Genomic DNA, 21,238 nt, shown 5'->3' on the forward strand with positions numbered 1-21,238 from the left:
CAAACTTTTTTTTAGTTGTAACATGACAAGATGAGAAAACATCCAAGGAGGTTTGGAAAAATTTCACTCATGAGCAAAATCATTATTCTAAGAAATTTTTATTGCAAAACAAGGAAGTCTTTTTTCTCAAAGCAACTTATAAAACTTGTACTAAACATACATAAAATATCTTGCACAGACAGTTAATTTTCATTACATTTGTTTTGAAGTTATACAGCACCTTAATTATATTCCATAATTCCTAGAAAAAAAGCACATATTCTCACCACTGCACATTTTATTAAGGAATCACCAACAAATCCCAAAGCATGTCACAGAAAGTCCAAAGCTTACTTTAGTAGTTATGTAGGGAAAACTACATGATTCGAGCAAAATGTGGTCAAGACCAGAAGCTTTATTTGCCGATGATACGCAACTGATCTTGTTGGCGGCAGCATCCAAAGCGAACTTTGTAGTTCCTGCAGGTTCCAGTGTTCTGGTCGCTATTGAAGCAAACAAACCCCTTGGTGGGACTGTAGCTGAAAGTGAACAGTTGATGTTGAGTTAGCACACGTTATTTTACTATTTGCAAAAGCAGTTTAACCAATAAAATCCTGTAATAAGTAGTAAACAGGTCCATGCTTTGTCCCCATTGAAGTTCAGCTAATTATTTCCCTAAAATTTCAAATTGGTGCCAAAAACAAGCGTAATCTTTGCTTCCAATCACTGAGAGGAAAGTAAAGGGAATGTGTTCTGTGATCATTTTAATATGAATTGTCCTTTAGTATGGAGTTTTTCAAAATGAGCCACCAGAGGGCGCTAAGGAGGGCAAGGAAATTGGAGAAAAGACGAGGAAAAAAATACAAATATAAAAAAGTTAAAGTTTTGATAATTAATTTTGTAATCATAAAATATAATCTGATTTTCTATCATAATTATAAAATATAAGTTAAAATAATCTTACTACTCAGTTTCACATCTCTTGAATTGAAGTGCTTGTTCTATTATAACTGCATAAAACTTTTCTATTATAATTTTTGACTGTATATTATTGTCATTAAAAATGTAATTTTTTCCTTTATACATTTTAAACTCGTAGCTTTATGCTGCTGTTACAACTGAATTTCCCCACCGTGGTCCACCAGAGAAATATTTATATTTTATTCTAAAATAACTTATTGAAACGTTGGCTGCCAGGCTCTTCTTTCTGATTGGCTGATTATCAAAGCAAGAGCAAAATGGAAAAGTTTCGGTCAAGAAAACAGACTGAAGGAAAGTCCAGCAGTGGAGAACATTGCTGCAAAAAACCCAAAAAACTAAAATCAGAGAATATGGGGCAACATTCGTGCTAAATTGATGCAATAATTATTAAATAGTAAAGAAAAAACATTGCAAAAGTTTCTTTCCATATTTTGTAGCCTTGTCTGTTGCAGCCAGAAGCTAATGCTGCCAGCGGGAACATGGCATGGAAAGGTTTGGGAAGTCCTGCTGGAGGATGACTTACTCCTGTTCTGATGGCTGGGATCTCGCCGTCGACAGTAACGGCTTCGATGTACACAGGTTCAGCACAAAGGCAGATTCTAGATAATTTCTGAAAAAAAGAAAGTTGTAACATGAATTGCACACAAAGACACAAACTAAATTCCCTTAGGTACATTATTTCGAAGTGTCTGTGTCTCCAGATGGAGAAAACAGAACAATGTTAAGGTAACTAATCTATAAAATTTATTCCAGAATGTTACAAAAACACCTAAAGTACTACAGGATTCAAGATAAACCATCGTAAAATGGCATCAGACTAATATATATATAATTTAATAAAAAAGGTGAAATAAGAGTTTTGCTTTATTTTTATCTGGCAGATTCTAAATTTGATCATTCTTTGAATTTCTTAACATAATAGTTTAAAGATTAAAGTGTCAGGACCAGCGCTCTTCAGACATTGTGGGTGGCTCTTAAAAGAGCCTTTGGTTGAGTGAACTCCCACAGCGGAGTTTACTTGGAGCTGGTGTACTTGGTGACCGCCTTGGTGCCCTCAGACACGGCGTGCTTGGCCAGCTCGCCGGGCAGCAGGAGCCGCACAGCGGTCTGGATCTCCCTGGAGGTGATGGTGGAGCGCTTGTTGTAGTGAGCCAGACGAGAGGCCTCGGAGGCGATGCGCTCAAAAATGTCGTTGACGAAGGAGTTCATGATGCTCATGGCCTTGGAGGAGATCCCGGTATCAGGGTGGACCTGCTTCAGCACCTTGTACACGTAGATGGCGTAACTCTCCTTCCTAGTCCTTCGCTTCTTCTTGCCTCCTTTGCCGGCCGTCTTGGTCACGGCTTTCTTGGAGCCCTTCTTGGGCGCAGACTTGGCGGGTTCAGGCATTTTGTCTCAGTCTAAATATCGAGTGAAGCTCTGTGGTCTGGGAGACCGTTATTATACACAGTGCATGTAAATTCAGCTGTAGCGTCCCTTGACTGTGATTGGCTGAGCCGTTCAGCGGGCTTCCAATGAGAGGCGGAGGATCATTGGTTTGAAAATCCCCGCGCGCGCGAATTAACAGAACATGTTAAAACCAGGATGAAGAGGTGAAACTGAATTATTGCAACATATTTACTGATGAAACTGAATCAGCACAACACTGTTTAATCTCAGACACGCTACAGACAGGATTTCATAGTGAAGCAAATGAAAAACTTCATTAAAACTGAGATGCTGCTTCTAGATTCTAGTTGCTAGAGAACATATTTACTGTTCTACTCATATTCAGAATTTTTTAAAGCTTTTTCACTTATTACAATGAGTGTTAAACTCTGCAGTTACACAGCACAAGTTGTATGAAAAAAACTGAAGAGTTTCAGAATCACTAATACTGTTTTAAATCAAACATTAACAGGACGAAGTGTAAACAAGTTAATATATTTTAAGGATTTTTGGGATATTTCACATTTTTACAGTTAGCTTTGCAGAATATCATCACCTCAGCTTAGGTTCTACCTACGTTTCTAACAGGACCAGTTCGGGAGAAAGTAAGACAAAGATTTTCTTTTTTTCTATAAAAACTTTAACGTTGGCTTTATAAAAAGCAACAGTTGCTACGTAAATTGAGGTTTCATTTGCCACTAACATATCACTACTGTTGGTTGCACGGTTATTGTTTTTCTTTTTACACAAGGCATTTCCAGATGCTTATTAGTTATACTTAAAAAGTTTTGGGTTGTTTTCATGTTATCACTTACTTTAGTTTGTGGTTTCTGCGTTTTAAGTGGTTTATTTATTAAGTGTACTGTGGACAGAATGAAAGATCATTAAATGTTGCTAACTGGTGGTGTGCAGGCCTCGGTTATTTAACTCAAATATATAGTATATGTTTGTTACGTTATAAGTGTTTAATTTGCGTGGAGTGAAGCAGCTGCAGTTTGGTCTCATGTCCACTAGAGGCTGCTGTAGCAGTTGCTATAAATCTGCCCCGTCAAAACAAAACTTTTCTTAACCTAATAACTTTTTATGTTGTTTCGAATATACAAGAAAATAACTGTATATGTATATATTTCTGTCAGATGAACATATGCATTTTTACGAGTGATGTGATCATTAATCGTTAATTGTTATCGCTTCTCAGCTTCCTGTTGGACTTCAGTGAACCGCGTGACTAGAAATAAACAAATTATCTTGACTATCGTTTCCTTTTTTTTAGCTTGATGTAATTTACTTGCGTTAATTTCTTGATTAGGAACAACACATGTTAGTAATTGTAATTTTATATAGTGAATGTTGGTATTATGACTTATAAAACAGTATAAAAACAGTTTTGGAACCATGAGTTAAAGTGAGGCCAATCAGAATGACTTGGTTTCCTCTGCAGTTATGTGGCATCGCTTCTCGGCCTTTTGGCTCAGATCAGTGTTTAGTTTCTGTTCTTATCAGTTTAATATCTGATATGTCTCCACTTGGAGACTGTATATTAAATTGATTTTTGAAGCAGGGAGCTGGAATAAGGGCTTGCTCTGTCCACTCCACGCATCATCCTGGTATTGCAGTATTTCCAGCAATGGTGCACTTTCCTAAACATGTGAAATGATAATTTATTGCTTAAAAAACAGCAGAGATTTTTAAAGCTGTCATAATGTTGTGACATTAAGATGTATAATCTGTGAGAATATTGAGGTAGATTTCCACCTAATACTGCTACTGGAGACTGCAAAAAAGCACCGCTCTCAGTCAAAACCAATCAGAGTCATTAGGAAGGTTTTAGCGCTGACAGTCAGGCTCATGTACATGCTGCTCAATGTGCCAATGGTAGAGAAACAACACACAACCTACAGACACACCCTTTTAAATTTTAAATTAGGCTTGATTTCAATCTAACTTTGCAATAAATATTCTTTCATGAGCTACAACAACATTTAATTTCCCTTTGGGATGATTAAAGTATTTTTGATTTTTAATTAATTTAGAAAAATTCTCCTGCCTCTTTCAGCTGAACATTCGAATATTCAGTTCAAATTATTTAGACTGAACATTTAAAATATTGACTGTGCAGTTTATTGTTGAGTAAATACAAACAACAAATTTATTGTTGAAATTGTGACATGAGTAAAAATTTTAATTGTGGGACATGAATGAGACATGGGGTAGGATTTCATAAGCCTTGTCTTCTTCCTCCTTTTTATAATAGCAAAGTTTTGGAACCGTGAGTTAAAGTGAGGCCAATCAGAATGACCCGGTTTCCTCTGCAGTTATGTGGCATCGCTTCTCGGCCTTTTGGCTCAGATCAGTGTGTAGTTTCTGTTCTTATCAGTTTAATATCTGATATGTCTCCACTTGGAGACTGTATATTAAATTGATTTTTGAAGCAGGGAGCTGGAATAAGGGCTTGCTCTATCCACTCCATGCATCATCCTGGTATTGCACTATATCTAGGAATGGTGCACTTTCCTACTTGTGTGAAATAAAAAATTGCTATTCAACAAATAATCCTAAATAATTAGTTTTGAACAGACAATTAAAATCTGAGGAACTGTAATTTTTGATTCGCAAGGCTTTCTGTGGAGATATACTGCAAAAACATGCATGGAGAAAGAAGCAGTACGAGCTGCAGTTTGGTCTTATGTCCACTAGGGGCTGCTGTAGCAGTTTAACAGGAAGTGATGCCAGTCAGGATGGAAATATTTCCACCACATTTTTTCCTTCCACTTAGCTTTTCCATAACTAACAAGGCATCAATCTCCCAATTGATTATGTTGTGGCCACAATGTAAAATTGCTGTATTAAAAATCTTCTATTTATTAGTCTTATATAATAAAACTGAATTGTGGTGTTTAATTTGCCACAACCAGTCAAATAAATGCCAAAACAAATTAGAAATTCTTCAAATGTAGAGTTTGGTGATAATGCCATTTACTGAGATGAACCTGTTGGTATAGAAAATAAATACAACATGCCACTTGCTTTTTCAGTGCAAATAAAAATGCAAGACGTTTGCTCGTTTCATCTGGAAAAAAAGTTACAATGTTTTGTTTTTTTTCCCCTCAAATATTTCAACACACAAGACATCAATGTAAACGTGCTTTTATGCGAAAATACAAATTTGTTTTCATTCTACACATTTTGCTTTTGTATGCAAGTATAAAAATAAAACTCGGGTCATGACGCAATCAAACCGTTGATGCATTGCACTGGTTAAGCGTCGCATTTCAACATGTAAAATGTCTAATGATACAATTTCTCTTTTTTCATATGTATATGCTATGAAGTTGTGCTGAATTGTCTATGCTACTCCAAATGTTGGATTTGCAAAGTTCCCAGCCTGGTCTTCAGGAATGTCGTTCTCAGCAAAATCCTCTGGGTCGAGGTCCGCCTCGAACATCCGCTGCAACAACGCGTCCACCGTCCGGTATCCTGCAAGATAATAAAACGATCCACTGGTCAACAAGCTTTTCAGTCTCCTGAAAAAACAAAACAAACATACATAAACGTAGGCACATAGTAAATTAGCGGATAGGATGACATTGTAATCTAGGTACCATTAAAAGAGCACTATTATTTATTTTCCAGGCACATTGTTTTATAAAATTGCACTATCAATTTTATATTGATCGTGCAATTTTAGCTTCAGTTGTTATGTAAACGACTGAACCTGTTTTCAGCTTCAGTTGTTATGAAAATGCTATATATATGAAATATTACTTAAGGAATTTAACTTAGATATTCAACGCCTTGAAATTGTGTCTTTGTCTCTTTAAAAACTGCTCTTTCAGAAACTCCCCTTCAAAAATATCAAGGCATTTTTATTCTTCTTCTAACAAACAATGGATGAATCAGATGCTGCACAGCTGAAGACCAGCAAACTTTCAAAAGTAGAAAGGATCGAAACTCAATGAAAAGTAATACCGTTTTGTAAACTTACTTTTGGAAGAAACTTTAAATAGTAGCGAAGGCAGGTTTGCTGTGGGTGACTGCCCAGATCCTAAGTCGTTGTCAGTGGTTTCCATGGCGTTGACCAAATTGTCCTCTAGTTTCTCCCTGGTGAAAAGGTAAAGATATAAAAGCACAACTCAGCAGAAACATATCAGTTACTCGGTCACATACAGCTCTCCCACCCTCATCCTCAACACAAGTAATCTGCAAAGAGTGTGCAGAATAAATCACAATCCCATAATCCAGTGATACAGATAAAACCAAAAGCCTCCTTCAGTGTTATGTACAAATCACGCTAGCATACTAAGACCAAGATAACATTACTGTGCCACGGCGAGCTCCAGTTCCTCAATCTTCCTCTCCAGAGATGTTTGCAGATCACCTTTACCCACAGAGTACTCCACAAAGAACGCCTCGAGAACAAACGCCACAAAGATACTGAAAAACAGAGATTGAAACATGCTTAAAATACTAAGTACTAGGGAGACAAAATAGATACGTAGGGATGTGTTTTAGTGTAAATTGCATTACAAAAAAAAAGGACAGAAATTGCAACACTTAAATTCAGAATAAACTGAAACATTTAGAGTTTGCTTAATTACCAATAATCTGATAACCAATGAATTTGGGTTTAAAATTATATGGCAGGGTTTTTTTTCTTGTACAATTCAGTAAAGTGATGATTTCTGATGCAAGTTTTCCCAATCGGTGGCACTGACTACAATAAATCTCCCTGTATGCTGATGATAAACAGTTTTACTTTGTGTAAATATGGCATTGTTCACCTCTATATGTGCTGCAACAGAAATCCAGAAAGCAATTCGATCTACATCCAGTTAAACTTTATTTGTATCATCTATATTATGGAATTATTCGACCCACTCTGTAAATTTGATTTACTGGAATAATTCAAAACTGTTCAAGTGTTTGCAAATAACATATGAAGATAAACAAAACTACCGTAATATTGTGAGAATTCAAAAGTCGACACTAATTCTTACTTTCACCGACTACTGAGGCATCAAATTTAAAAAACCTTGAATCAAATGTGTTGTAAAACCAGAAATTTGCAATCAAAAGTTTTTAGTTTTATAACAGCACACTTCAAATAGCTAGAATGCTGATTGTAATGTTGAATTGCATTCTAAAAATTAATTAGTGAATTTGACTAATGGGTGAAGTTGTGGAAAACTTGAGTTTTTACATGGTCTCCCTATAATAAACACTTAGCATTACTCTTTGGTAATAACACCAGATGTTGTTGCCTACATTGACCAACATTAATTTCAGTAACTGTGTTCAGACATGAAAATTATTTGTTTTTGTTGCTGGAGATGATGCAGAGGAGTAGGATTGGTAAGAACTGGTCATACTTGATGATGATGATCACAACCATGACGTGGAAGAGGACAAAGAAGATCAGGGCTGATTTATGAGTGACTGTGGCAAATCCGGTGCCGAGCAGTGGGATCGGATTAAGGAAAGAATATGGATTTAAATATGAAATCTAAACTAAAGATAATTGAAATATTTTCTTGTAAAAAGTGAGGGAAAACCCTGCAGGCAGCACTTTGTAAAGGATATCGTGCCATTGGTTGACAACAGTGAGCTCCAACAGCAGGATAAAGGAGGAAACCACATTATTGAAATTATTTTTGCAGTAGTTGAGTTGTGCAAACGTGCTGCCTTTCAGTAACGAGTTTCCACAGTATGCCTTCTCAGGGTTACTGATGTCTTCGTAGAACTTCACTTTGTTTTTGAACAACTCCATCCCCACCATGGCAAAGATGTAATACACCACCTGAGGAAAAACAAAACAAAAACAGCTTAAAGCCTCATGTTCAAACATGTGCAATTTAGCCTAAAATGTCTTTACAAATAACAGATTAGTGTCAACTAGTTAGATCAAGGGTTGCCTAATGTTGAGGAAAAATGATTATTTTTAGTGCTTAATACAGTTAATCTTACGGCATGTGTAAAATGTATATTGAACACTCTTATTTTGAACAAATTTCTTTATTTTGAACAGGTTTGTGTTAAGGATTTAAAACTAAACCAGATGACCAAGCATTAAGACAACAGCGGCCAAATGCAGATCTCTCAATGGGGACTCCTGCTGTGCTGCCAGACCACAGGAGGCCATAAAATTAGCATATCCTGCAGGGCAGAATCACTGGAGCTTGGGGGAGAGAAGCCTGTTTAGTTCACAGAAGATCAAAAGCCTTATAGAAACCAACATCTGGGATGGTGTGAAACTGGATACAACACAGAAGGTTGAAACCACTAACATTTAATTTCTAAGACATTTTTCTAAGTATTAATACCATGTTTTTATCGAAGATTGTATTATCTCATTTTAAAACTACTAATCTAGTAAATCATGAATGTATTTGAAAATTGTACTGTCTGTGACTATATCAGAAGCAAATGGAAATTGTTTGAATGAAAATGTTTTGTTTAGTATTAGAAAGTTGCTCAGGAATTATACCTCATTTTGTTCTGTTGATTTTATGTGTTATTTTTGGCAGGACTCAATTTTTTGAGGTGCTGACTGTAGAGGAGTAAAACTGGGGTTTGTAAAGATAACCTTTCCTTGAACCAAAATCACTGAATTTAAGTTTCTTCTGAGAATTTATGTAAGGAGAGATAATGGGAGAGACTTCGGATTTCACAGGTATCTGTGAAATCTTATCTCAGGTTCCTCTGTACCCAAAATGACCGTAGAACCACAGGGGGTCAGGACGCAGCTGTTCGCTCTTTTGTTTTATCAAGGGAGCAAATGGCCTTTGATCTTTGCCGTAAAATTAGGGGGAGTTTCTAAGTTTCTCTGAGTGTCCAAGGTGGCTTGGCCAACTAGAGGAACGCCTTAAGTGAATATATTTAAAAGAGAATACACACCTTCAGTATAAGACTGTGTGTACAGGAGAAAAATTCAGAAAGCTGCCACTCTTTTGCTTTTTGCATCAGCTATCTCCAAAGACGTGTCTTTGCCTTTTCTTTGTTTTTCCTTTCTCTATTTTTCCTGTCTCAGGTAAAATGTATATCTCTGTCCCTCTGCAGTTCTGTTGTTAATTAATACGTTGCTTTGTATGGGATTAAACTCTGTGATTCTGTGACGTCAACACGCATTGTTGTTTTCCTGTGGCTGCACGTCGCCCGCTGAGAGGACCCGAAAGATTAAGGAAGAGAGAGCCAAACGTTTTGTCCAAAGTTAATTTATAAAATTATTCTTCCTTAATACCTAATCATTATAAACTGTTTTAACTTTGGAGAACAAAGAGTCTTTATGGTGTTGACCCTTTGCAAGGCGCCATGATGGACATTGGATGTGAAGGACGGGAGTTTTGAACACAACGACTGAAATTGTTTTCCAAACTTGTTTTTGCCAGTTTATTCGTGGCTTCTTCTAGTTCGAGTCGAGCTAATTTGTCTGTGAATACAACACACCAGGTTGGGGCTCATAGACAGCAGTATTAAATATTATATATTTATAGTATATTAAATAGCTAGCTTAGAAACCGACCCTTACCTCCTCTCCCCTGACATGTTGAACAAATTACCGACTTTGTCTGAATTCACATCACATGATTTATATCAATGTGTCATAAACGATGTTTCCCCTTTTAATGCAGCATTAAAAACGTACAAGACGAGATGCTAATAAGTTTTTTTCCATACATGCTAGGCTACATGACGGTGCGGCACTGTCTCCATGGTTACTAACGGTTAGACACGTACCTTCTCCATAAAGCAATATTTGATGTCTTTCTAATCATACTTACTTATAAAGTATATCAATGTTAGTCGTTTTACTTTGTAAAAAGTGTTCCCTGCAAATTCGTGATTACACCGACGGCTGACAGTCATGATTATTAACAGCTGCCAGTCGTTATGATTAACGGCTGCTATCCATCGCCGTAGCATCTTTCCTCATTAAAAGTCAGAAAATAAAATGACATCTTAGGTTTCTATCCTTGTCCGTTTAATGCGGCCAACCGCGCAGCATCCTGCGACCATTTTTAAAGTGAAATCAACTAAATAGAAGCGAACATGTGTACAGTCATGGCCAAATGTTTTGAGAATGATTCAAATGTTAATATTTACAAAGTCTACTGCTTCAGTTTTTATAACATCCATCCATCCATTTTCTGTTCACCCTTGTCCCTAATGGGGTCGGGAGGTGCTGGTGCCCATCTCCAGCTACGTTCCGGGCGAGAGGCGGGGTACACCCCGGACAGGTCGCCAGTCTGTCGCAGGGCAACACAGAGACATACAGGACAAACAACCATTCACACACTCACACCTAGGGAGAATTTAGAGAAACCAATTGACCTGACAGTCATGTTTTTGGACTATGGGAGGAAGCCGGAGTACCCGGAGAGAACCCACGCATGCACAGGGAGAACATGCAAACTCCATGCAGAAAGACCCCGGCCGGGAATCGAACCCAGGACCTTCTTGCTGCAAAGGCAACAGTGCTACCAACTGCGCCACTGTGCAGCCAGTTTTTTTGGCTGTGCAGCTAGTTTTTATAACAGCAATTTGTATATACTCCAGAATGTTATAAAGAGTGATCAGCGTAACAGCAATTAATTGCAAAGTCAATATTTGCCTAGAAAATGAACTTTATCCCCCAAAACACATTTCAACTTCATTGCAGCCCTGCCTTAAAAGGACCAGCTAACATTGTTTCAGTGATTGCTCCATTAACACAGGTGTGGGTGGTGATGAGGACAGGGCTGGAGATCAATCTGTCATGATTAAGTAAGAATGACACCACTGGACACTTTAAAAAGAGGCTGGTGCTTGGCATCATTGTTTCTCTTTTGTGAACCATGGTTACCTCGAAGGAAACGTGCAGTCATCATTGCACTGCACAAAAATGGCCTAACAGGAAAGAAAATCCCAGCTAGAAAGATTGCACCTCAGTCAACAATCTATCGCATCATCAAGAACTTCAAGGAGAGAGGTTCTATTGTTGCCAAAAAGGCTCCAGGGCGCCCAAGAAAGACCAGCAAGCGCCAGGACCGTCTCTTAAAAGTGTTTCAGCTGCGGGATCGGGCTACCAGCAGTGCAGAGCTTGCTCAGGAATGGCAGCAGGCAGGTGTGAGTGCATCTGCACGCACTGTGAGGCGGAGACTCTTGGAGCAAGGCCTGGTCTCAAGGAGGGCAGCAAAGAAGCCACTTCTCTCCAGGAAACACATCAGGGACAGACTGATATTCTGCAAAAGGTACAGGGAGTGGGCTGCTGAGGACTGGGGTAAAGTCATTTTCTCTGATGAATCCCCTTTCCGATTGTTTGGGACATCTGGAAAACAGCTTGTTCGGAGAAGACAAGGTGAGCGCTACCACCAGTCTTGTCTCATGCCAACTGTAAAGCATCCTGAAACCATTCATGTGTGGGGTTGCTTCTCAGCCAAGGGAGTCGGCTCTCTCACAGTCTTACCTAAAAACACAGCCATGAATAAAGAATGGTACCAGAATGTCCTCCGAGAGCAACTTCTCCCAACCGTCCAAGAGCAGTTTGGTGATGAACAATGCCTTTTCCAGCATGATGGAGCACCTTGCCATAAAGCAAAGGTGATATCTAACTGGCTCAGGGAACAAAACATAGAGATTTTGGGTCTATGGCCTGGAAACTCCCCTGATCTTAATCCCATTGAAAACTTGTGGTCAATCATCAAGAGATGGGTGGACAAACGAAAACCTAGGAATTCTGACAAAATGCAAGCATTGATTGTGCAAGAATGGACTGCTATCAGTCAGGATTTGGTCCAGAAATTGATTGAGAGCATGCCAGGGAGAATTGCAGAGGTCCTGAAGAAGAGGGGTCAACACTGCAAATATTGACTTGCTGCATTAACTCATTCTAGCTGTCATTAAAAGCTTTTGTTACTCATAATATGATTGCAATTGCATTTCTGTATGTGATGACAACATCTGACATACACACATGGAAACCAGAGGGCAGCAGATCATGTGAAAATATAATATTTGTGTCATTCTCAATACTTTTGGCCATGACTGTAGGTAGGTTACATGTAGGTAACCTACCTACATGTAACCTACCTACATGTAGGTAGCTTTAAAGGAGGGCATTGGTTGTTTTCACGTCCGTCATGGCGGAGTGGGCGGAGTTCTGGAGATAAAAACAAAAAATATGTTTAATGTATAATTAAATTGTACAATTAATGTACAATTTAATTCAAATCTTTACATTTGAATTGAAATGAAAATAAAAAATTAAGTCCTAAAAACAACATCCATCCATCCATCCATCTTCTTCCGCTTATCCGAGGTCGGGTCGCGGGGGTAGCAGCTTCAGAAGGGAGGCCTAGACTTCCCTCTCTCCGGCCACTTCTTCCAGCTCTTCCGGGGGAATCCCGAGGCGTTCCCAGGCCAGCCGAGAGACATAGTCTCTCCAGCGTGTCCTGGGTCTTCCCCGGGGCCTCCTCCCGGTGGGACGTGCCCGGAACACCTCACCAGGGAGGTGTCCAGGAGGCATCCTGACCAGATGCCCAAGCCACCTCAACTGGCTCCTCTCGATGTGAAGGAGCAGCGGCTCTACTCTGAGTCCCTCCCGGATGACTGAGCTTCTCACCCTATCTCTAAGGGAGAGCCCAGCCACCCTACGGAGAAAACCCATTTCGGCCACTTGTATCCGCGATCTCGTTCTTTCGGTCATGACCCAAAGCTCATGACCATAGATGAGGGTGGGAACGTAGATCGACCGGTAAATCGAGAGCTTCGCTTTTTGGCTCAGCTCTCTCTTCACCACGACGGACCGGTACAGCGCCCGCTTGACAGCAGACGCTGCGCCAATCCGCCTGTCGATCTCCCGCTCCCTTCTTCCCCCATTCGTGAACAAGATCCCGAGATACTTAAACTCCTCCACTTGGGGCAGGACACCCCCCCTGACCCGGAGAAGGCACTCTACCCTTTTCCGGCTCAAGACCATGGCCTCGGATTTGGAGGCATTGATCCCCATCCCGGCCGCTTCACACTCGGCTGCGAACCGCTCCAGCGAGAGCTGCAGATCACGATCTGATGAAGCCAAAAGGACCACATCGTCTGCGAAAAGCAGAGATGAGATCCTAAGGCCACCAAATCGGATCCCCTCAACACCTTGGCTGCGCCTAGAAATTCTGTCCATAAAAGTGATGAACAGAATCGGTGACAAAGGGCAGCCCTGGCGGAGTCCAACTCTCACCGGAAACGAGCCCGACTTACTGCCGGCAATGCGGACCAGACTCTGACACCGGTCATACAGGGACCTGACAGCCCGTATCAAAGGGCCCGGTACCCCATACTCCCGGAGAACCCCCCACAGGGCTCCCCGAGGGACACGGTCGAACGCCTTCTCCAAGTCCACAAAACACATGTAGACTGGTTGGGCGAACTCCCATGCACCCTCCAGGACCCTGCCGAGGGTGTAGAGCTGGTCCAGTGTTCCACGACCAGGACGAAAACCACACTGCTCTTCCTGAATCCGAGGTTCGACTATCCGACGGACCCTCCTCTCCAGGACCCCTGAATAGACCTTGCCAGGGAGGCTTAAGAGTGTGACCCCTCTATAATTGGAGCACACCCTCCGGTCCCCCTTTTTGAACAGGGGGACCACCACCCCAGTCTGCCAATCCAGGGGAACTGCCCCCGATGTCCATGCGATATTGCAGAGTCGCGTCAACCAACACAACCCTACAACATCCAGAGCCTTAAGGAACTCCGGGCGGATCTCATCCACCCCCGGGGCCTTGCCACCGAGGAGCTTTTTAACCACCTCGGCGACCTCGCCCCCAGAGATTGGAGAGCCCAACCCAGAGTCCCCTCAGTGGAAGGCATGTTGGTGGGATTGAGGAGGTCTTCGAAGTACTCTGCCCACCGACCCACAACGTCCCGAGTAGAGGTCAGCAGCACACCATCCCCACTATAAACAGTGTTTGTGCTGCACCGCTTCCCCCCCCTGAGACGCCGGATGGTGGACCAGAATCGCCTCGAAGCCGTGCGGAAGTCTTTCTCCATGGCCTCTCCAAACTCCTCCCACGTCCGAGTTTTTGCCTCAGCAACCGCCCGAGCCGCATGCCGCTTCGCCCGCCGGTACCCATCAGCTGCTTCCGGAGTCCCACAGGCCAAAAAGGCCCGATAGGACTCCTTCTTCAGCCTGACGGCATCCCTCACCGAAGGTGTCCACCAACGGGTTCGAGGGTTGCCGCCGCGACAGGCACCGACAACCTTGCGGCCACAGCTCCGATCGGCCGCCTCGACAATGGAGGCACGGAACACGGTCCACTCAGACTCCATGTCCCCCACCTCCCCCGGGACGTGTTCGAAGTTTTGCCGGAGATGGGAGTTAAAGCTCCGTCTCACAGGGGATTCTGCCAGACGTTCCCAGCAGACCCTCACAACACGTTTGGGCCTGCCAGGTCTGACCGGCTTTCGCCCCCACCACCGGAGCCAACTCACCACCAGGTAGTGGTCAGTGGACAGCTCCGCACCTCTCTTCACCCGAGTGTCCAAGACATACGGCCGCAGATCCGATGAAACGATGACAAAGTCGATCATCAAACTGCGGCCTAGGGTGTCCTGGTGCCAAGTGCACATATGGACACCCTTATGCTTGAACATGGTGTTCGTTATGGACAATCCATGGCGAGCACAGAAGTCCAGCAACAGAACACCGCTCGAGTTCAGGTCGGGCGGGCCGTTCCTCCCAACCACGCCCCTCCAGGTCTCACTGTCGTTGCCCACGTGAGCGTTGAAGTCCCCCAGCAGAACAAGGGAGTCCCCAGGAGGAGCACTCTCCAGTACCCCCTCTAAGGACTCCAAAAAGGGTGGGTAATCTGAACTGTCGTTCGGCCCGTAAGCACAAACGACAGTCAGAACCCGTCCCCCCACCCGTAGGCGGAGGGATGCTACCCTCTCGCTCACCGGGGTGAACCCCAACGTACAGGCGCCGAGATGGGGAGCAACAAGTATGCCCACTCCTGCCCGACGTCTCTCTCCCTGGGCAACTCCAGAGTGGAAGTATGTACAGCCCCTCTCAAGGAGACTGGTTCCAGAACCAGAACCAGAGCCATGCAACATATAGTCACCAATTGAGAAACCAGAAACAAATATTACATTTTGTCATCATCAAAATCATCAATACACAATTTTCAATTAGCCACTCGAATTTCAGCATGATGGCCATTTTTCAGGATAATAGTTTTGTTTAGTGGTTTGGAAAACCTGTTCCTCTCCTCGCCTGTGGGGGCGCTGCATCAAGTACTACTGAAGGAAACGACACGAAAACATCTGAAGAGGAAACTGAGCACAACTTCCTTGCTTCACTAAATGTAAACAAAATGGAGGCCTCAGATTTTAGCGGTTGTAGATTTTCTTTTTCTTTTGCTCAAAGCTATAAGCCATTTCTCCTGCTAGCGCTAGGCTAGCACATTTGTTTTGATTGTATTTACCCAGAATGCCTTGCACTGTAGTTCACTTCCTGCTTTTGGAGCGGTCTCTGGTCCGATTGATGTACAGAAGCTGTTCTGTCTGCAGCTACAATACATAAAGTAATGCTACATTTACATATGGGCTAGCATCGTCTGCTGTTAGCAAAATAACAAAACAACAAACACTGAAACAAAATAAACACTGAAACATTTCTGCTGATATAAGTACAAACGGAAATTAATGGAGAAAAACTATTTATAATAAGAACAACATTGTGCCTTTAAAAAGCTAATGAAAACAAACTGAAAATATAGATTACAACTTTCTTTATTTTAACTGACAACCATCTTGTTATGCAGTTGCTATGACAACAATAAAGAAGACACAACAATACTAGTACAACTATCGCTCATTTACAATGTTTGAGTCTTAAGCCTGATAATAAAAACAAGGCTTAATCAATCCGACCCAACTTTCAACAAGATTTAGAAATCAATAGTTATAGTTTTTATCTTTTACTTTTTCATGTTGTTATAAATAAATAACCACAAAAATCAACAGATCCCCACATTTTTTCTGAGTTTATCAAAACCTTTTCTCAAAATTGGCCAAAAACATTTGGTGACCGCTGTCTCAGCCTTGCTTGATGTCAAGTTATAGTGCATGACCGATAGAGTGATTAATAAAAGAAAACATTTAACATCATATATTAGCTCAAATATCGTAAAAAATCCTTACAAATATTTCTAAATTAGCACCACAAAATCTGTGATGATTGCAGAAAACCACAAAAACAATCCTGGATGGACTGATTAGTGTGAAAAGATGTTCAATATGATGTTATTTTAAGAATTATTGAATGCTGAAACACCTATATATTGATATTTTAACAACTGAATTGGTTTTTATCAGTACGATCTGGTGCAACAGGCCCTGTATGAACATTCAGATTTTGGCCCAAAATGGAAATGAGTTTGATGCCCTGATATTTGGGATAAAACGAGTGAATCATGGACTATTTTGAATGTAAACAAGAATAAAGAGTGAGATATTTGGTGGTGGAATGATGTCACACCACCAGCAAAGGAAGACTCTGTGATGTCACTGGCGGTGCAGTCTGTGATGTCATCAACTGCAGAATTGTATGCAACACAATTCTGCATATTTTTCATTGCTTGCAATATCACTGACCAGTTCAGACGTGCGCAAAGCTCTTTAAGGTAGTTTACCGATCGACAACTTTAGTGATTGTATTTAGGAGAAAATGTCTCATTATACGCCAAGATACCGCAGTGGAACGATGGGACCCCACGCGAGAAGGGGAGGCCAGCAAAACCCCCAAGGCAGGTTCCCTCCTGCACACCCGAGAATCTTTCACGGGGAAATCCAAGAACTCAGCTACGCCCTGGAAATGGAGAGAGCCAGGAGGGTTGAAGACAACCAGAAACTGGCCCACCTGGAGGCCGAGCTGGAAGAGACGAAACTCCAGTTAAAGAAGCAGAAAGCTCTCAAAGAAACGTTTATCAACGAGGCCAAGGAGGCAAAGAGGGAACTTGAGAGACTAGAGAAGTTCAGCGATCCAGCAGTCCTTAACGCAGCGGTCATTGCTTCCAAGGTTCACAACGATGTGAAGTACATGAAGAAGAAGAACTTGCAACAAGACTTTGAGGAGTTAAAGGTGGCCCACCTCCTCAGCCGGGAAGCGTTTGTAGCTGAAATACAGGCTGAGAGAAAGAAAAGTCTGGCCCTCCAAGAAGAACTGAACCAACTGCAGACTTCATACGAGGAGCTGCGTTCCCAGTATGAAGCAGATGATGCTCTGCTGAGGCAGGAGGCCGAGACACAAAAGTATGATGAAGCAAGGCTTAGTGAGGAACAACGGCTGTTGGAGAACTTGAGAGCTGAAAAGGATGAAATGTATCAAGAAATGTCTCAAACGATCACATTCCTGCAAGGCAGTGAGAAACTTCTGCAGGAGGAATTAATTCAGCTGAAATGTTCATACAATGAGCTCAATTGTAAATACGAAAGGGATGTTTCTGGATTGAAGCAAGACATGGATAGATATCAGGAGGAAGTGAGACATGCGACAGATGCCAACATAGAAAGAGACAACGAAAATCTGCAGCTCATCAACAAGCTGAGAGCTGAAAAGGAGGAGCTCCTCCAAAAAATGTCAGGAGAAATCGAGACATACCAGCAGCAGGTAGAGCAGGAGAGAAAAGCTCACCTGGAGAAAACAGAGGAGGACAAGAAGCTTCTAGACAATATGAGAGCTGAGAAGGAGGAGCTCCTCCACAAAATGTCAGGAGAAATCTCAATTCGGCAAAAGAGGGAGAAGCAAATGCTGCATGAACTGGACCAGATTCACACTCTCTATGAGGAGCTAAAATGTAGATATGAAAGAGACATTATGGACATACAGCAACAGGTTGAGACATACGAACAGAAGGTAAAGCAGGAGGAAGCTGCTCTTTCAAAGAAAGGAAAGAAAGAAAAGCTTATCCAAGAGAGAAAACATTCTGCGCTGAAACAAGAAGTCGAAAAACTTCAGCATCAGGTAGAGCAGGAGAGAAAAGCTCACCTGAAGAAAACAGAGGAGAACAAGAAGCTTCTAGACAATATGAGAGCTGAGAAGGAGGAGCTCCTCCTAAAAATGTCAGGAGAAATCACTATTCTTCAAAAGAGAGAGAAGCAGCTGCTGAACGAACTGGATCAGTTTCACATTTCGCAAGAGGAGCTAAAATGTAGATTTGAAAGAGACAATATGGATTTACAGCAGGAGGTTGAGACATACCAGCATCAGGTAGAGCAGGAGAGAAAAGCTCACCTGGAGAAAACAGAGGAGGACAAGAAGCTTCTAGACAATATGAGAGCTGAGAAGGAGGAGCTCCTCCACAAAATGTCAGGAGAAATCGAGACATACCAGCATCAGGTAGAGCAGGAGAGAAAAGCTCACCTGGAGAAAACAGAGGAGGACATGAAGCTTCTGGACAATATGAGAGCTGAGAAGGAGGAGCTCCTCCACAAAATGTCAGGAGAAATCTCAATTCGGCAAAAGAGAGAGAAGCAAATGCTGCATGAACTGGACCAGGTTCACACTCTCTATGAGGAGCTAAAATGTAGATATGAAAGAGACATTATGGACATACAGCAGCAGGTTGAGACATACGAACAGAAGATTTACAACAATGATTTACAAAGAGAAAGAGACGATCTACTGCTGGCCGACACTCTCAGAGCCGAGGAAGAAGGTTTCCAACAACAACCCATCACGGTTTCCCAAGAGAAGGAAGAAGAATCACAGAACCAGGTTAAAGTCTTAAATCAAGAGGTTTCTTCAGAGGAGGGTCTCTCAGGAGAACCTTTACCAGGTTCTTCCACTGATCCAGAATCCTCAGAAGAGACCGAGGTTGCTGGAGAAACCCTACTGGAGGATTTGGACAATCCAGATGGTAAAAGGAAAAAATCTAAAATTTCCTTTTGGAAGAAAGTACGAAACTTTCTGCGATGTAAGAAGCCAAAAAAAGAAACAAACAAGTAAAGACAATCAAGATCATGTCTAAAGTTCTTGATTTTGATTGATTTAGAGAAGGAGAAAGACGTGCAGGAGACGAACCAAGGACTGGAATCAAAGGCATGGAGGTTGTAGCCTCTGTGAACGGGGCGCCATGCCACGCTCCGTCAAGACCAAATTTAAAAAGTTTTTCCCCCATTGACAAACTAGAAAATAGATCCCTTCCCAACCCAATTGGAAAAAACGTGGGCAGCACGGTGGTGCAGCGGTTAGCGCTGCGTCTTCACAGACACCATCTGTGTGGAGTTTGCATGGTCTCCCCGTGTTTGCGTGGGTTTTCTCCGGGTGCTCCGGTTTCCCCCCACATCTCCTAAAACATGTCGGTCAGGTCAGTTGGTCACTGCAAATTGCCCCCAAAGATTTGAAGAAACCCCAAACACATGTGCAGCTTTATTGTTAAACTTGTCAAATTAATTGAATTAGCCGTACGTTAGCCCTTTTCCCTTCGCTGCTTTAGCGCCGCAACAACACTGGGCTCAATTTTTATAGCAACGTATTGATTTAAGAATTAAAATGTCTTCTTTTAATAGGAATAATTTCTGTTTATTTTCACTGTATTTGTGCTTTTATGGTTTGTCCTTTAGTTTACCGTTTCTACTCACTTTTTATATTAATTTGCACTGAATTGTAGCTCATTAAACTGTTTAAACCTGTATTTTAAAGAAGACTAGCAAAAGGATCATGCAGTGGCTGTTTTAGTGCGACTGTGGCTCAGTGGGTAGAGTGGTCGTCTTGTGACCAGAAGGTTGTAAGTTTGATTCCAGCTTCCTCAGCCACATGTTGAGCTGCCCCGGGGCGGGGAACTTAGCGGCAAGTTACCCCCTGACCTGCATGTCGGTGTGAATGTGACTGTAGTGTGAAGCGCTTTGAGTGGTCAACATGACTAGCAAGGCACGACACAAGTTCAGTCCATTCACCGGTTTTTCTTTGATAAATCCTGTTTTTCTTTTTATACCAAACATAAAAAAGCTGATTTAACAGGTTTGGACTTCTTCAGGTTCCAGGATGTTAAATGAAGATTAGAGTTTAATCTGTACATAGTAATAGATGATAATTGTAATCATAATTTAATACTCTGGACCCTGAAGAAGCCCAAACTTGTTTTATCTGGTTTGTTTGTTATAAGAAAAAAAAAGGTTTTATCAAAAATAAAAGTTACTGTGGGATCTTTCAGTTAGTCTTTATTTAGAAATACAGATTCAAGATAATATTAGAAACTTAACAAAAAAAGTGCAATTTAACATGAAAAACTGTAGAAAAGGTAAAAAGAAGAACAATCCATGAAAGTATGAAAACAGAGAACTTAATCAGAAATCATTTCCACTACAGGAAGAAATCGATTCTTAGATGAATATTTTGTAATAAATATGAAGCTTTTGTGTTGTTGAGCTTATGTTCTGTCTGCTTGTATAAAATAGAAGGAAAAGGGGCTAAGAAATGAATAATTCAGTTATTTTTTTAACCAGATTTACAGTAAAACTGTAAATTATGTTTTGTTTAGGACGTTACTTCTAGGTTTTGTTTGTCAACCTGGGTTTAATTCCCAGTCCTGGGGAATCTGCTGCATGTCATTTCCTTCTCTCTCCTCCCAATTTCCTGTTCAGCCTGTTAAATAACGGCCTAAAAACTTTATTAGAGCCTAAAAATCTTTTTTTTTAAAACTACAAAGATACATTTCACCTCACAACTGGACCCAAGGTCAGAATTTGCTTCCCACCACATTGAGTTCGTTTCCTCATCTTATAAAACAACTTTCTTCCTCTCTCTCTCATTTTCTCTCTGTCTTACATAATTAACAGGTTACTTCATATTTACACACACACACACACACACACACACACA

General features: G+C 41.4%; 3 protein-coding genes and 2 non-coding genes across 5 annotated transcripts; 3 read left to right on the forward strand and 2 right to left on the reverse strand.

The window, feature by feature from the left end:
• Positions 1–1,690: 1,690 nt before the first annotated feature.
• On the reverse strand, positions 1,691–2,359 carry LOC114144785 (histone H2B 1/2-like). The gene has a single exon (XM_028017962.1). The coding sequence runs from the start codon at positions 2,347–2,349 to the stop codon at positions 1,975–1,977; it is 375 nt and encodes a 124-aa protein (XP_027873763.1). The 5' UTR covers positions 2,350–2,359; the 3' UTR covers positions 1,691–1,974.
• Positions 2,360–3,838: 1,479 nt separating this feature from the next.
• LOC114145661 (U2 spliceosomal RNA) lies at positions 3,839–4,029 on the forward strand. Its single transcript, XR_003595747.1, has one exon. It is a non-coding gene; the product is annotated as a U2 spliceosomal RNA (small nuclear RNA).
• Positions 4,030–4,712: 683 nt separating this feature from the next.
• LOC114145677 (U2 spliceosomal RNA) lies at positions 4,713–4,903 on the forward strand. The gene has a single exon (XR_003595762.1). It is a non-coding gene; the product is annotated as a U2 spliceosomal RNA (small nuclear RNA).
• A 439-nt stretch (positions 4,904–5,342) lies between these two features.
• Positions 5,343–8,206, reverse strand: LOC114143916 (two pore calcium channel protein 1-like). Its single transcript, XM_028016312.1, has 5 exons — positions 7,969–8,206; positions 7,758–7,848; positions 6,709–6,822; positions 6,374–6,489; positions 5,343–5,865 (listed from the first exon to the last, which is right to left on the reverse strand). The coding sequence occupies exons 1-5, from the start codon at positions 8,162–8,164 to the stop codon at positions 5,735–5,737; spliced, it is 648 nt and encodes a 215-aa protein (XP_027872113.1). The 5' UTR covers positions 8,165–8,206; the 3' UTR covers positions 5,343–5,734.
• Positions 8,207–16,143: 7,937 nt separating this feature from the next.
• LOC114145059 (trichohyalin-like) lies at positions 16,144–19,471 on the forward strand. The gene is made up of 2 exons (XM_028018403.1): positions 16,144–19,274; positions 19,410–19,471. The coding sequence occupies exons 1-2, from the start codon at positions 17,084–17,086 to the stop codon at positions 19,469–19,471; spliced, it is 2,253 nt and encodes a 750-aa protein (XP_027874204.1). The 5' UTR covers positions 16,144–17,083.
• The last annotated feature ends 1,767 nt before the right edge of the window (positions 19,472–21,238 follow it).

The sequence above is a fragment of the Xiphophorus couchianus genome, chromosome 5, assembly GCF_001444195.1.
Source record: "Xiphophorus couchianus chromosome 5, X_couchianus-1.0, whole genome shotgun sequence".
NCBI lineage: Eukaryota > Metazoa > Chordata > Actinopteri > Cyprinodontiformes > Poeciliidae > Xiphophorus > Xiphophorus couchianus.